This window comes from Onychostoma macrolepis, chromosome 03 (assembly GCF_012432095.1).
Source record: "Onychostoma macrolepis isolate SWU-2019 chromosome 03, ASM1243209v1, whole genome shotgun sequence".
NCBI lineage: Eukaryota > Metazoa > Chordata > Actinopteri > Cypriniformes > Cyprinidae > Onychostoma > Onychostoma macrolepis.
Window position 1 is genome coordinate 56439982 of NC_081157.1, and position 15003 is coordinate 56454984.

The following is a 15003-nucleotide window of genomic DNA, read 5'->3' on the forward strand; positions in this document are numbered from 1 at the left end:
CTCCCAGTCTGGCACAGGACCTTTTCCCTGGACCGAGGCTTGTCTCCAAAGCCGGTCTCATCGCAATTGTAGATGAGATGTGGCTTGTCCTCCAAACTATGCTTCACATAAAGGGCCTCATACAACTTGAAGAACCCTTCAATGGCTTCTGGTGTAGCACCATGGACTCTGGCTCTGTCCAGTGAATCTGCCATCCTTGAGGCCAATTCTGGATGGCGGGCCTTAAACCTGGACCACCACACATCACTTGGCCCCTTCTCCAGGTTTACAGTGGTGGACTCGGTTCTGCCACTCTCCTTTATTATCCCAGTAGCCAGCACCTTGACAAGGGATCTTGTCACTGGGAAGCCATGGTCCGCCATCCAGAATATAAAGGAAAGGAGAGCCTCTTCCTCTCCAGGTGTCAGGGCCGAATTAGGATGAGGGTTGTGGACATATTTATTTTTTTTATAGTCCTGTAGAGTGGTGTGGGGAATGCCAAATTTTTTTGCTGTTGCCCTTAAACTTGCTCCTGCCTTTACTTCCTCAACTGCCTCCTGTAACTTCTCCTTTGAGTACTGTTTTTTTCTTTCCTGACATCTTTCTTTACTGACTTTCCTTTGAAATATGATATTATGTTAATCATGTAACTTAATGTTAATTTAACCTTTTAATTGTTTATATTCACAAAGTCTTGTAATTATATTAGTTAACTTGATGTAACGTATAAAACCTTATTAAATAACTTGAATGTCTGAATATCCTATCATTGTGTTTAACTTTGTTAATGTTAAGTTAAATAACATCATGAACATTTGGCAATGAAATAACACAATCAATTGAGTTTTAGCTGACAATTAAAAATGTTTAATTAAGTGAATGTAAGTTAATGCTAACTTAATTGATCCTTTATGAATATAAACATCATCCCTGCGCGCAGGATGATGAGCAAACAGCGCCTGCTGCACGTCTCAGGCGGAGAGTGGCGCCAAGTGGTCATCGCCCACAATTGACGTTTAAATATTCCCATTTCAAAGCATTTATTCAACAAAAGGTAATTTATTTAACAATTTGTGATAACATAATATTCCTTTCATAAAGACTGTAGTACTGTGAGAAGCATAAATTAAATGGAAATGTACATTTTCGCTGCTCTAGCTGTCTCCCCACCCAAGCGGCAGTCTCGCGTTTAGCTTGCCCACCGTCCATTTTCAAGCGCAGTGTGCGCACCTAGCAAACTTACTGAAATCTCACTGAAACAAATGGTGGGAGGGTCTCTGTCGTGATCGGGGGTGAAAGAGGGAGAAATAAAGATGACACAGATATATATTTTATGTATGACCCGGAAGTATTTATTCAGTGATTGGCGGTACAAGGTAATCTGTACGGAACATCGTTGTGTACAGAACATGGTTAGTCTACGTTACTAGTGTTTACCAGAATATTTGCCAAAACGGGTATTTTCACTTAACTTTGTGTGTATGTATGCATCTGTTGAGGCGTTGTCTGAAAGGCGGTTTCTAAATCACTAACGAAACACCGCTGTTGCTTGGAGACGCACACCAGTTCTGTCGCGGATTTTGTTGAAAATATTATTTCGTTGTAAAGTATCACAATAATTGACAATATTGTGTTTCAAATGTAGGCTACATTTAAAATGTAAAATTTTCACTAAAAATTACCTTTTTTGTTGAACGTCAATATTTGTTCTTCATGCTATAAGTGCTACAAATCTACTTTTGAAGATGCACTGAACAGCAGCGCGATTTGCTAAAGCAGCATATGCGGGCATCCTATCATACGCACGCTGCTTGTGTGGATGCAGTCAGTTCTGATCGCAAAAGATGAGATAATTTGATGTCATTTGACCGTTTACTGCACTCCAAGGGTTTTTCTCCAGGTTTGTCATGATACTCCTCCTCCACTTCACTCAGTTCTTCTCTCCTCGCTCTCTTCCATCAGGTCTGAAATAAAATTAAAAAGTCACTTTAAATAAACCAATATTCAAAGAGAGAAATATGAAAGTGTGTACTGATGTAATAGCAGACAGCTGCTGTAAAACATAATAATCATTCTGGTGTGTTTTTATGAATTAATTGCATGAGGTACATTGACATTTCAGTTATTGTTTTCAAAACATTTTAGGCACAAATTAACTTGTTAATGTTAACTTGTTAAATTAATGTTGTAGTGATTACTGTCAATCATCTAATGATAAGTTAAAGGGACCAAACAGATCTCGCCCCCATTTACTTCCATAGTAGGAAAAATAATATGAAAAAGAAATACTATGGTAGTCAATGGGGGTCAATATCTGTTTGATTCCTGACATTCTTCCAAATATCTTCCTTTTATTTATACAGGTTTGGAGCAACCTGAGGGCGAGTAAATGATGGCAGATTTTTCATTTTTGGGTGAACTATCCCTTTAAGTTATTCTTATAACCCTGTCAGATAGTCTGGAAAGCCCATTTACTTCATACCATTTGCTGTTTATTGCTTGTTGCTTAAAAAAAATATCCAACATACTGAATATCTGTTGAAAACTCTCTACTCATTACATAATTTAACTCTTTATCTAATGTTCTTCAGCATGTAGACAACACATTATTCTCTGTACTTGCTAATATTGTTTAAGTTAAGCAGAGCTGACTTTGCCAAATTTAAATCTGTACATTCGCCAAGTATTTATCTAATATTATTTCCCTCCTCTTCACTCCAGTCCAGCGGGTGGAGCTAAAACACATGCGTTTGTTTGTCAAACACCTTTAAACCTCAGAAGAAGAAGGTTAGTTTCATAGAGCTCTCTGTTGTTATCTCGTGATGGCTACAAACTGTTTGTTGAAATGTAGCCTACTATTTCTAAATAGAAAGATACAACATTGAATCAGATCAGTAAATAACTTTACCTGTAATATTCTCATCCTCAGAGTCGTGACTAAGTGTTGAAGCAAGCAGGAATATCTGGAGGAGTATCAGCTGAACTGAGATCTGCTGCTGTGAAGATGGTGTTTGTTAAAGAGGAGAGTGAGGAGAACATGATTAAACCATAACCCTGCAGAATAAAACACGAGGAACCAGAACCCGAACCTGAAACCTGGAGAATAAAACACGAACCAGAAACATGGAGAATAAAACAGGAGGAACCAGAATTTTTGAGAATAAAACACGAAGAACCAGAACCCTGCAGAATAAAACAGGAGGAACCAGAACCTGAACCAGAACCCTGCAGAATAAAACAGGAGGAACAAGGAGGTTGGTGTTTATTCTTCATTCATCTTCAATGAGTTTGTGGTGTTAACAAAGATTTAACAGGGTGCTTAAATCCTTAAATAGTTGTACATTCCTTAATGTAAAAAATAAGTATTAAATCCACCTTTCAAAGGTCTTAAAATTGCGATAGAACTGACAACGAGAATATTTATGTTTTATTTTCACTCATTGCTTTTCGAATCGTAAAACTGTTTAACTCGGAGCCTGTGAGACACATCAGATTCTCTTTGTTTTTGCATTAGTGTAATCTCAAACATTTTGTGGGGCAAAGCTTTACCTGTTTTCTGTCTAAAAATAATTAATGTACATTTATCACACTGTATTTGGTGTAATGTTACCTTGGCACGAATATGAAATATTTTATCTTTTGTCTGCCCTTTTCCTTCACTGTTGGACCAAACAGTGATAGAAAATTATATTTGCTAAGGTCTCCCGTATACAGCTACTTTTACCATCTGTAGATCTTACTGGGTCTGGTGCCACTGCTCTCAGATGTTAGTCTGGAGCCTGTAATGGCTGGTTTCCACCGAGTGGTACGGGTTAGTACAGTACAGTGCGGGACAGAACACCCTGATCCAGCTTGCGTACTCTTACTCGATAGGTGTGGAGTATGCCGGAAAGTAGCGATCGGCGATAAGCACAACTCTGCCTCTTTTTGTTAAATGACAGTTTTAATTAACAATAATAGCCATTATAAAAGTAGAATCAAAAAGGATGAATAAATATGCTTTCCATTGATGTATGGTTTGTTAGGATCGGACAATATTTGGCAGAGATACAAATATTTGAAAATCTGTAATCTGAGGGTGCAAAAAAATCAAAATACTGAGAAAATCACCTTTAAAGTTGTCCAAATGAAGTTCTTAGCAATGCGATATTACACCAATTCCATGCAAATGTCAACCTTGCCATGAAAAAATATATTTTTTAACAAAATAACAAAACCCTTTCAAAGTTGTCCTTTAAGGTCTGTATTTTATTGTATTGATGTGCTGTCATGGAATTTTTAAGGAAATTGCTTTGTTTATTCACCACATATGAGGTTTGTACAAAAAAGAAAAGTTAAATTTTCAGTCAACTATATTTCATGCTTTCAAAAGAGGGATCAAATACTCCCTTTTTTATACTTTATGTTAACAGTAAGCATTTTGCAGAAAGATGGCATGCATGAGATATAAATACACTCAATTTATGACAGCACTGCGTTGTACATTTATAAGTGATATATTTAGGAAGTCATGACGCTTCAGTGCGGTGTCACGTCTGTAACGATTTAAATATCAAGTTTATACTGTATAATAAATATTAATACACATAATGTCAAACTAAATATATATAGCCAAAATATGTCCATGCTGATTATGATGGACAATTCATCTCACTTACTCGCTCTAAACAACCTTAATTATGCGTTACGGACGCTTCACATTAAATCATGCAACTGACCAGCTCATATTTGTTCATCATGCTGTTGCTATTAAAATCACAGGCTCACATTAAATCTATCTCTGTTACTGTAGACTATATCTGAACATTTCAGAAACCAATTCATTCTAGTAACATAAAAAAAAAAAAAACTTTAATAAAGACAACATAATTAATATATAAATTAAATTATAATTAAATTATTAATATTATAATTATTACAGTATTTAATAGAGAGAGACGAATAGACGTGCGCAAATGTTTATTCAGCTGATCGCCTACGTACAGAATTCACCGTTTAAAACAAGACAAGGCACTAAAACGAGCTTCACCTAGCAGCCCTCGAAAAAAAATACAAGTACAATATACTCACCTTGCTCACCTTTTTTGAACATCTGTTTTACAGAACTATTGTTGCTACAAAATCCTCAACGCCAGTCAGTTACAAATGTTGACCTATGTAAAAAAATTTCATGTTAATTATTTATCTTTCAAGTATTTCTTAAAGATGTTCACATTAAACAATAAATGAAAATACTGTAAGTACTTTATGTTCACCTTTTTTTGCACATCTGTTTCACACAGATCGTTTTGCTGCGTCTTAATCTTCTTAACATCCAAATGCCAGCCATTAAACTTGGTAAAACATAACTACTAATTAAGTAATCTTTAGAGACTATAAATAACATATATTCTAAAGCATTGGCTTACACTGCAACTATTTTGACAAACATAATGCAGCTATTTAGAATCACGATTGCGCATTTAGCAACGCAAACTGGGAATAAACATTGCCATCAAACATACTATTGCGATCATTGTGACACGATTGTATTTTTCATACCATTCTTCACACAGACACAGGCCTAAACAGTACACACTAACAAGCGGACAATAGGCTTCTTCGATTCACCGAAGCTTGTTCTGAGTGGACACCGCTGCGACCTCCGGGACTTGGTAAACATTTATTATAGCTGATAATGTATATTAGCAAATTCTATATTATTTGGGGTCTAAAGTAAACACCACATTAGCAAATAATCATGTTTGAATTCAGTTTTGAACATATCCGCACTGGTTACATTTTAACACCACACTCGCGCAAACACAAGCTAATCTATAACAAGGTGATTTCAGTTTAAATGTTATTAATTGCGCAACCTTACCATACAGATGTCTCAGAGGGAAATGTTTGTTGGTTTAAACACCCAACAGAGACCCAGAAATAGATCTCGGTTTAAGTTTTTAAAGCATTTTATCTGATTTGAATCCTTTTTAGTCACGTCCGTAACGCATGCATATTTGCCCGATTTAAAATATAAAACACGTGCATAGACTGTTTTTTTTTTCTGATGTCTAAACTCTATGGTTAGGGGTTTAGAAAAATATAAACAGATGTTTCAGTGTATTTTTAACATTTACATTCTCTGAGAACTTAAATTTCAAGTTTTTACTGCAAATGTCACGTCCATAACGCTGGAATTGCCCATTACTGATCAAAAATTTGATATATTTACAGTAGGAAATTCACTAAATATCTTCATGGATCATGATCTTTACTTAATATCCTAATGATTTCTGGCATAAAAGAAAAATGGATCATTTTGACCCACACAATGTATTTTTGGCTATTGCTACAGATATACCCCAGCGACTTAAGACTGCTTTTGTGGTCCAGGGTCACATATAAACTTAAACATAATTTTGTGTTCAGCCAAAACAATATGTCCAGGAACAAATCATAGATTCATGAGACCACGAATGCCTTTTAAATATACCCAAAACGAATTGTATCTCATGTTTAATCACTGCAGAGACATCAGAGCCAGCGGCAGATGTCGGGAGGACTAGCCGAGCGTAAGGCTGCTCGAGGCGGTTACATGAGCACTGAGCGCCTGGTGATCGCCTGGAGCTCTGAAATCGGATTTTGCTAATTTTCCAAAATTGGTGCTATCTTTATAAATAAACCGCAGATTTGAGTTTTAAACAGAGGTGGGTAGAGTATCCAAAAACTGTACTCAAGTAAAAGTACTTGTAGAAATATTTACTCGAGTAAAAGTAATAGTCTGAATAGTTACTTGAGTAAGAGTAAGAAAGTATCGGATAAAACAACTACTCAAGTAGTTAGTTACTAGTTACTTTGGATCATATACTGAAAGTCTATTTTTATTTATATATAAATATTTAGATAAAATGTATATATACATATACAGTGGTGTGAAAAAGTGTTGGCCCCTTCCTGATTTTTTTTGCATGTTTTTCACACTTTAATGTTTCAGATCATCAAACAAATTTAAATATTAATCAAAGATAATACAAGTAAACACAACATGCAGTTTTTAAATGAAGGTTTTTTTTTTTTTTTTATGAAGGGAAAGCAAAATCCAAACCCACATGCTGTGGTTTATCACACCTGAGTTCAGTTTCTCTAGCCACATGCAGGCCTGATTACTGCCACACCTGTTCACAATCAAGAAATCACTTAAATAGGACCTGCCTGACAAAATGAAGTAGATCAAAAGATCCTCAAAAGCTACACATCATGTTCAGATCCAAAGAAATTCAGGAACAAATGAGAAAGAAAGTAATTGAGATCTATCAGTATGGAAAAGGTTATAAAGCCGTTTCTAAAGCTTTGGGACTCCAGCAAACCACAGTGAGAGCCATTATCCACAAATGGCGAAAACATGGAACAGTGGTGAACCTTCCCAGGAGTAGCCGGCCGACCAAAACTGCATGGCTGAGTTCCAAGACGAAAACCGCTGCTGAGCAAAAAGAACATAAAGGCTTGTTTCAGTTTTGCCAGAAAACGTCTTGATGATCCCTAAGACTTTTGGGAAAATACTCTGTGGACTGACGAGACAAAAGTTGAACTTTTTGGAAGGTGAGTGTCCCATTACATCTGGCGTAAAAGTAAAACAGCATTTCAGAAAAAGAACATCATACCAACAGTAAAATATGGTGGTGGTAGTGTGATGTCTGGGGCTGTTTTGCTGCTTCAGGGCCTGGAAGACTTGCTGTGATAAATGGAACCACGAATTCTGCTGTCTACCAAAAAATCCTGAAGGACAATGTCCGGCCATCTGTTCTTGACCTCAAGCTGAAGCGAACTTGGGTTCTGCAGCAGGAAAATGATCCAAAACACACCAGCAAGTCCACCTCTGAATGGCTGAAGAAAAACAAAATGAAGACTTTGGAGTGGCCTAGTCAAAGTCCTGACCTGAATCCTATTGAAATGCTGTGGCATGACCTTAAAAAGGCGGTTCATGCTCGAAAATCCTCCAATGTGGCTGAATTACAACAATTCTGCAAAGAAGAGTGGGCCAAAATTCCTCCACAGCGCTGTAACAGACTCATTGCAAGTTATCGCAAACGCTTGATTGCAGTTGTTGCTGCAATAGGGTGGCCCGACCAGTTATTAGGTTTAGGGGGCAAGCACTTTTTCACACAGGGCCATGTTGGTTTGGATTTAGTTTTCCCTTCTGCATGTTGTGTTATTTTTGATTAATATTTAAATTTGTTTGATGATCTGAAACATTAAAGTTTGACAAACAACAATTTTTCACATCACACACACACACTGCCGTTCAAATCGATTTTTTTTTAATGTAATTTATTTCAGTGATGCAAATCAGAATTTTCATCAGCCTTTACGCTAGTCTTCAGTGTCACATAATCCTTCAGAAATCATGGCAATATGTTGATTTATTATCAATGCTGTTCTTTTTATCTTTCTATTCATAAAAGAATCCTGAACAAAATGTCACAGGTTCCAAAAAATATTAAGCAGCAAAACTGTTCCCTGTTGAAAAAAAAACCCAGCATATGCTGGTTAGGTATGTTTTAAAGCATGGTAGCAGGTTTAATCTGGTCCTTTGCTGGTTTATGCTGGTCGGACCAGTTTAGGACCAGCACATGACCAGCATAAACCCGCATCCCAGCTTCAAAACATACCTTACCTTAGCATATGCTGGTTTTATCAACTACACTGGTAATAAATTAATATATTAGAATGATTTCTGAAGGATCATATGACTCTGAAAACTGGGGTAACAGCTGATAAAAATTCTGCTTTGCATCACTGAATTAAATTATATTTTAAAGTAGCCTATATTAATTATGTATTATATATGTATATACAGTATATAACATGGAGAAGAGTGAAAACTCCTCACATGACCGCTACAGAACATCTGAACATAACGAAACAAATGCACATTGACGGATCTTCTTCTGTCTGTTCTGCAAAATGGAAACAAATGTATTTTTCTGTAAGCATAAATATTGTGAAAATATCAATATTAATTGTGTCTAGGCAAAGGCATTCCTCCTGGAACAGGTCGCTGCGCAGAGCTAAAGTGGGTTTGGCAGGTGTTCATTTAATACTTTGTGACAGCTTATTTAATGTATAAATTATGCATTGTTTTTAATGTATAAGGTACATGTACAACAAACTGATAATGTCATATTGGTATCGTGTGGAACCGTAGACAGCACGCAATGTTCATCTAATAAAGATCTTCATAGCTAGCAAACAATAGCCTTTGCAGATTTGCTTTCAACTGACTGTAGATCCAAAGCCACGTCTTCGACGCTCTTGATGTTCTTAAACTTTCTGTTACAACTCTGAGAACCGCGTCAGACGACTCAGCGCGTGCAGCAGGGAACGGAACGAATCATTCAAACTGATTCGCGAACCAATTCACTGGTCTGCCAAATGGTTTGATCAAGCCTTTGAAGAGAATTCAATCAAAAGAATGAATCATTCGCGAACGGGCATCGCTCATTGCCCAAAGAAAAGTAGGCACGTTTGGAATAAATTTAAGCATTTTTAACTTGTATTGCATTAAGATAAAGTAATGAGAGGAGCGTCGCCCACAGTAACGGAGTAAATGTACCGTTTTTTCAAAAATGTACTTGAGTAAGAGTGAAAATACCCATTTTTAAATATACTCTAAAAGTATTAGTCAAAAAATTTACTGAAGTAAATGTAACTCGTTACTACCCACCTCTGGTTTTAAACAACTACATTCTCGCCTGAAAAACTCTTAAAACTACATTTCATGACACAATAACAGTAATATTTTGAAAATTACGCAGGTTTTTGGGCAATGATGTTTCACAAGTCCACAAGAACGCATATTGAGAAACAGCTATTGTCTGTGAAAATATAAAATTATAAAATACACTGTTATATATTGTTTTGTGTTTGCACACTCTGATGTAAATAAGCCCAACAGTCATGGATAGCAGAGCGGAACGAGTGAAGGAGGAGCTTTATCCCCTTGTATCACACAAAAGTGACGATTCTAGTCAACCAATCAAGCTTCTGCAGTGAGTTTAGCTCCACCCTTTTGGTACCCTTTGCTGTGCTAGGTACCCCAACGGAAGGGTACCAAAAAAGTGGTACAGTATGGTTCGCTATTTTGGTACCATTCACAACTTCTGACAATGGAAACGGACATAATTGCGTACTGTACCGAACCGTACCGCTCAGTGGAAACGAGCCATAAGAGACACTTTCTATGAACTGGGCACTTTTTTCAATAACATTATGTCTGATCATTTTTGTAGTGGATCAATCATATTTAATAGTTCTTCCAATAGAAACATGGATTTTTGCCTATAATGTTTTAAAAATCATTTGAAGATCAGTGTACCTCATTCATGGGAAAAATTTCAGGGACGGATAATTTACCAAAAAAAAACATTTTGTATAATAATTATCTACTTTACACTTTTATATCAGGTTTCATTTTTATGTCCGCATTTCTCTGCTTTTTACGAGTTACTGAAAATAAACCATTTTTACTTTCATTTTTAGAGTTGATTAAAGAAAACAAGGAGAATGAAGAATCAAGTGAAGCTGAGGAGAAAAATCATGTCAAACCTGGAGAAAAAACTTTGAGTTGCTCTCAAACCAAACAGAAAGATTTAAAGAAAAGAGGAGCAGAGAAATCTTTTATCTGCACTCAGTGTGGAAAGAGTTTCACACACAAACATCATCTTAAGTGTCACATGAGGTTTCATACGGGAGAGAAACCATACACTTGTGATCAGTGCGGGAAGAGTTTCTCACAGTCGTCGCACCTTAGGGGCCACATGTTCATCCACACTGAAGAAAAACTGCACGCATGTGATCAATGCGGAACATTTTTTTCGAGGCCTTCAAACCTGAAGATACACCTGAGTGTTCATACGAAGGAGAAGCCACATTCATGTCATTTGTGTGGAAAGTGTTTTTCATGTCTAGAATATTTGAAAGAACATCTGAAAATACATTCTGGTGTGAGAGATTATATGTGCATTGAATGTGAAAAAGCTTTTACTTCAGCAAAGTGTTTAAAACGGCACCAGAGGGTCCACACTGGAGAGAAACCTTATAAGTGTTCACACTGTAACAAGAGATTCAGTCAGTCAGGAAGCCTGAAAAGACACGAGAGGATCCACACCGGAGAGAAACCGTATCACTGCACTGAATGTGGGAAGAGTTTCATTCAATCATCTGCTCTACACATTCATACAAAAAACAATCACAGTAAGTAGATCATCTTCAGATCCAGCACTTTCAGGTCTGATGCTGACTCCTCAGCAGATGTGACACAATAATGCATCAAACAATAAAATATCATCTGGATAAATCTGTCCTAACCAGACATTACAAGTGACATGACAAAGAAACATTATCTAAAGTTTTCACAGTGAATAAAGTTCATCTTCAAAACCAGCAGATTCAACTAAGATTCAGATCAACTCAAAGATGGAGTTCTTCCTCAAAGAACAGTGTCAAATAGTTTTATGTCATTTTGTTTCATGATATAAATGATATCACTGTGTTTTCTTATGAGTTGCATATTGTGTTCAATTGTCTTATGATGCATGTATCACTTGTACTGTGAGATTCAGATCAACTCAAAAGCCCTCTTCGGATTAAAGGGGTGGTTTACTGCTTTTTTTCTTTGCTTGATTGTGTTTATGGGGTGCAATATAACATGTCTTCGTGTTTCGTTTGTAAAAAAACGCCTTATTTTTCATATATTTCACCTTTATTGTAAGCCGCTTTCTCCTCTGTCATTTGAACGACCGGTTGACTTCCTGATTCTCTTAAACCACTCCCTCAGAAACAGGCGATGGGCTCAGATTGGTTAGTTGGGCCGGTGTGTTGTGATTGGCTAAACTGCGTACTGCACATTGTCTGGAAACTTCACGGCCATTACCTTCATAGGGTGACAGTTGCATGTGCTCCGGTCAAATGTAAATAATGGTGTCAATATTGCCGTATCAGTTTGAGCCAGAATCAGACCCAGAAAGCGGTAATGAAGAGAGTCAAGCAGAACTTCTGCAAGCACGGCTCTTACAAAACGTTTCTGAATGAAGTTTGCTGTTGTGATTACATATAATTTTTTGAAGTTTGTACACGTTTGTCTTATACACACAAAATAGCATCGAACTAACTGGCTACTATAACCAAACAGCGTTGGCTTGTGTTTACGTTCTTGATCAAATCGAAAAATTACGTCATAAACTATACATGGAAAATACATTTACAAAATTAGTACATAATTACAAATTCAGGTCCAAAATGTTTGTCTTGTTTGTCAAAGACACACGAAATAGCATTTAACTAACTGGCTACTAAAGCCAGCGTTGGCATTTGTTTACGTCCTTGATAAAACTAAAACATTACGTCTGAAATTATTACGTCTCATACAGATAAGACTAATACTTCATTCGGAAGTGTAAATGGTCTCCTCTTATTTCTGTGTGCAGTCATAATATCAACAAAACGTGCTTTCTAAAATAGAGAAAACGGGACGCGCTTTTTGTGAACAGGGGAGCTCGTGCTGAAATGCAAGGCTCTAAAATCAGGTGCAGTTTAGCTTTGCCGTGTCCGAAACTGAATGCTTATCAAAATTTAAGAACACAAAACAACTTTTTCTGCATCAAAGAAATCCATAAAGTCAGTCATGTCACACAGGAAATTATGGTATAAAAATGTACTATTTGAGGAAATATTGATGAGTTAATAGGTCACGCCCACGCGCTGCTTGCGCTTTTGTTATTACAAACCTCCACGCGAGCTACGCGGCATGTAAACGCCCACACCGCCGTAAACAAAGCAACAACGCGTTCATCTCGGGCATTTTTTCGGTTTTGGAAGAACGCGCTGTGAGGAATAAGCCTTGTATTTACCTCAGAAATGCGCTGAGAGGAAAAAGCTTTGTTTACCTCACAAACCGAATGCGAGCGCAGCTGGAGCCGGCGGAGGAGGAGATACTTTATACCGAGTAAGTAATGTTTCTTATTGGCATTCGATAATGTGTTGTTGTGACAAAGTTGAACGCATTTACGAGTTTAACTTTTCCCAAACTATAACTCCAGAATAAAATGTGTGAAATCGAGTACTGATGAGTACTCGGGACACGCGTCACAGTATGTATTGTCACCATGTTTGCTTTGTCTTTGTCCGTTCATTGTGTTGCTCACGTCTGTTTTGTGTTTTCTCATGCAGTTTCTGCTGTCTCCTGTTTTCCTGGGTTCCAGTTTCCTGCCACTGTTTTGGATATTTTGGATATTGCACCCACGATGTCTTTACTCTTCTGTTGTTTATTTGTTTATTTGTTCCTAATAAACTGTTTAACTGCACTCGCAAGTGAATCTCAAGTTATTTTATGTGATAGTTATATGTATACACATTTCTTTTTTCCTCACATTCTTTCTTGTAACTCTTCTCTCTCAGTCACACACCTGACTGAATGGCTCATTATGCAGCTCATTATGCGGGACTTTGTCTTCTCAGGTGTGAGTCACGCCCTCTCGCATAGAGCCTTTCCACTCAAAAAGTGACTAAGAAAATTTAAATCAATATATTGTTTTTTTTTTTATAGAATTCTTCCATAAAATCAGAAATTGTTTTAGTGTCTTCAGATATCTGCTCCTTCATTTTAAATTTATACGTACTGTTAAAGCTAACATTTCTTTTTTTTTCTAAATTATGAAAGTATTAGGTATTCCTTTCACCATGTTCTCTCCATTTCCATCTAGAACGAATGAACGGCCAAATTCTGATAGATATTATCCAGTTCAGATTGAAATTCAGTTAACATGTTGATATCAGCTTGCATTTATGCTTTTCATAAATTGAAATGATTTCCTCAAGTATTCTGTCTGGTCTCAATATTGTTTCTTTAGGTAATTCTTTTCTCCTTTTGATGGCCGTATTACGGATCTGAACTTTTGTATAATCCCAATGTTTGCATTATATTTGATCTTTTTTGGCTTTTGTCAAATTTTAATTTATTATTGTTATGGCTTTTTCTTTGAATAACTTGTCACTCAAAATTGTGTTGTTCAATTTCCAATAATTTGGTTTAAATTAAATTGATTGATTCCTTGCATATTACTAAAGTGATCTGAAGGTAGAAAATGAAGGGTTTTTTGTTTCTTCCACACTATCTAATAAATCATTTGAAATAAGCCGAAAGTCAATCCTGGATCTCTGAAATAAATCTTTGTTATTCTTAAGCCTAGTTCACACTACACGACTTTACACGTCGGGAGATCGCTGTGCTGTTCAAACTACATGACTTGATTGTCTGTTTTTAAGTCGTCGTATGACTCTGTGTAAATGATCTGCAACCAGGGGTTACACACTACACGAGCTGACAACAACTCTGTCACCCAAGGACTCGATTCGGTCCCTAAACCACATTTTGTCATGAAAACACGCGAGAATTGACCGTTAGCAAAGAGCTTGATTCACATGAGATCTGACTAATCAGAAGGCTTATATTATGTGCAGCCACTGCTGCCTGTCTTCATAGAAATCCATGTTAAAACGGGGTAAAAAAGATTGACTGAATTGAAACTTTTTCAATATAACTAAATATAAATATGTGAGGAGGGTTAAGCTGTGCTGTTGTTGGCTGCCATGGTAACGGCAATAAGCTAAGGTATTCCTTTAAAGTCTACTTGTTTTGCGCACCAGAAAATCTGTCATGTCCGGCACTGTATGCATGGATAAATACTGAGTGAGAAATAATAAAATAATATGTTTAAACGTGTGCTCTTATCATTCTGTGGACAAAATCCCATGAACTTCGCCCCGAATAGGAGCTTTATATGCACATGTGCGCTCATCTGTTTTCAATGCAGGTTAACCGCGACGCTTCATGTCATCTTCCCACTCATTAAACTATGACAGGTCCTGTACTGCAAAAAAACGGTCACTGCGACACACTAAAGTGATGAAACTACGACGCCATGTGCTTTTTAAAACCATTTTTATAGGTTTCACGTTATATTGTTGGCTCGGAAAATATGTAAA

The 15003-nt window shown here is 36.8% G+C and overlaps 1 protein-coding gene across 1 annotated transcript; it reads left to right on the plus strand.

Annotated features, from left to right (window-relative positions):
* Positions 1–3037: 3037 nt before the first annotated feature.
* On the plus strand, positions 3038–11627 carry LOC131537958 (zinc finger protein 239-like; the record flags this gene model as incomplete). Its single annotated transcript, XM_058771697.1, has 2 exons — positions 3038–3233; positions 10501–11627. Coding segments are annotated over 2 exons (918 nt in total), but the record flags the coding sequence as incomplete, so codon positions are not given.
* Positions 11628–15003: the final 3376 nt, after the last annotated feature.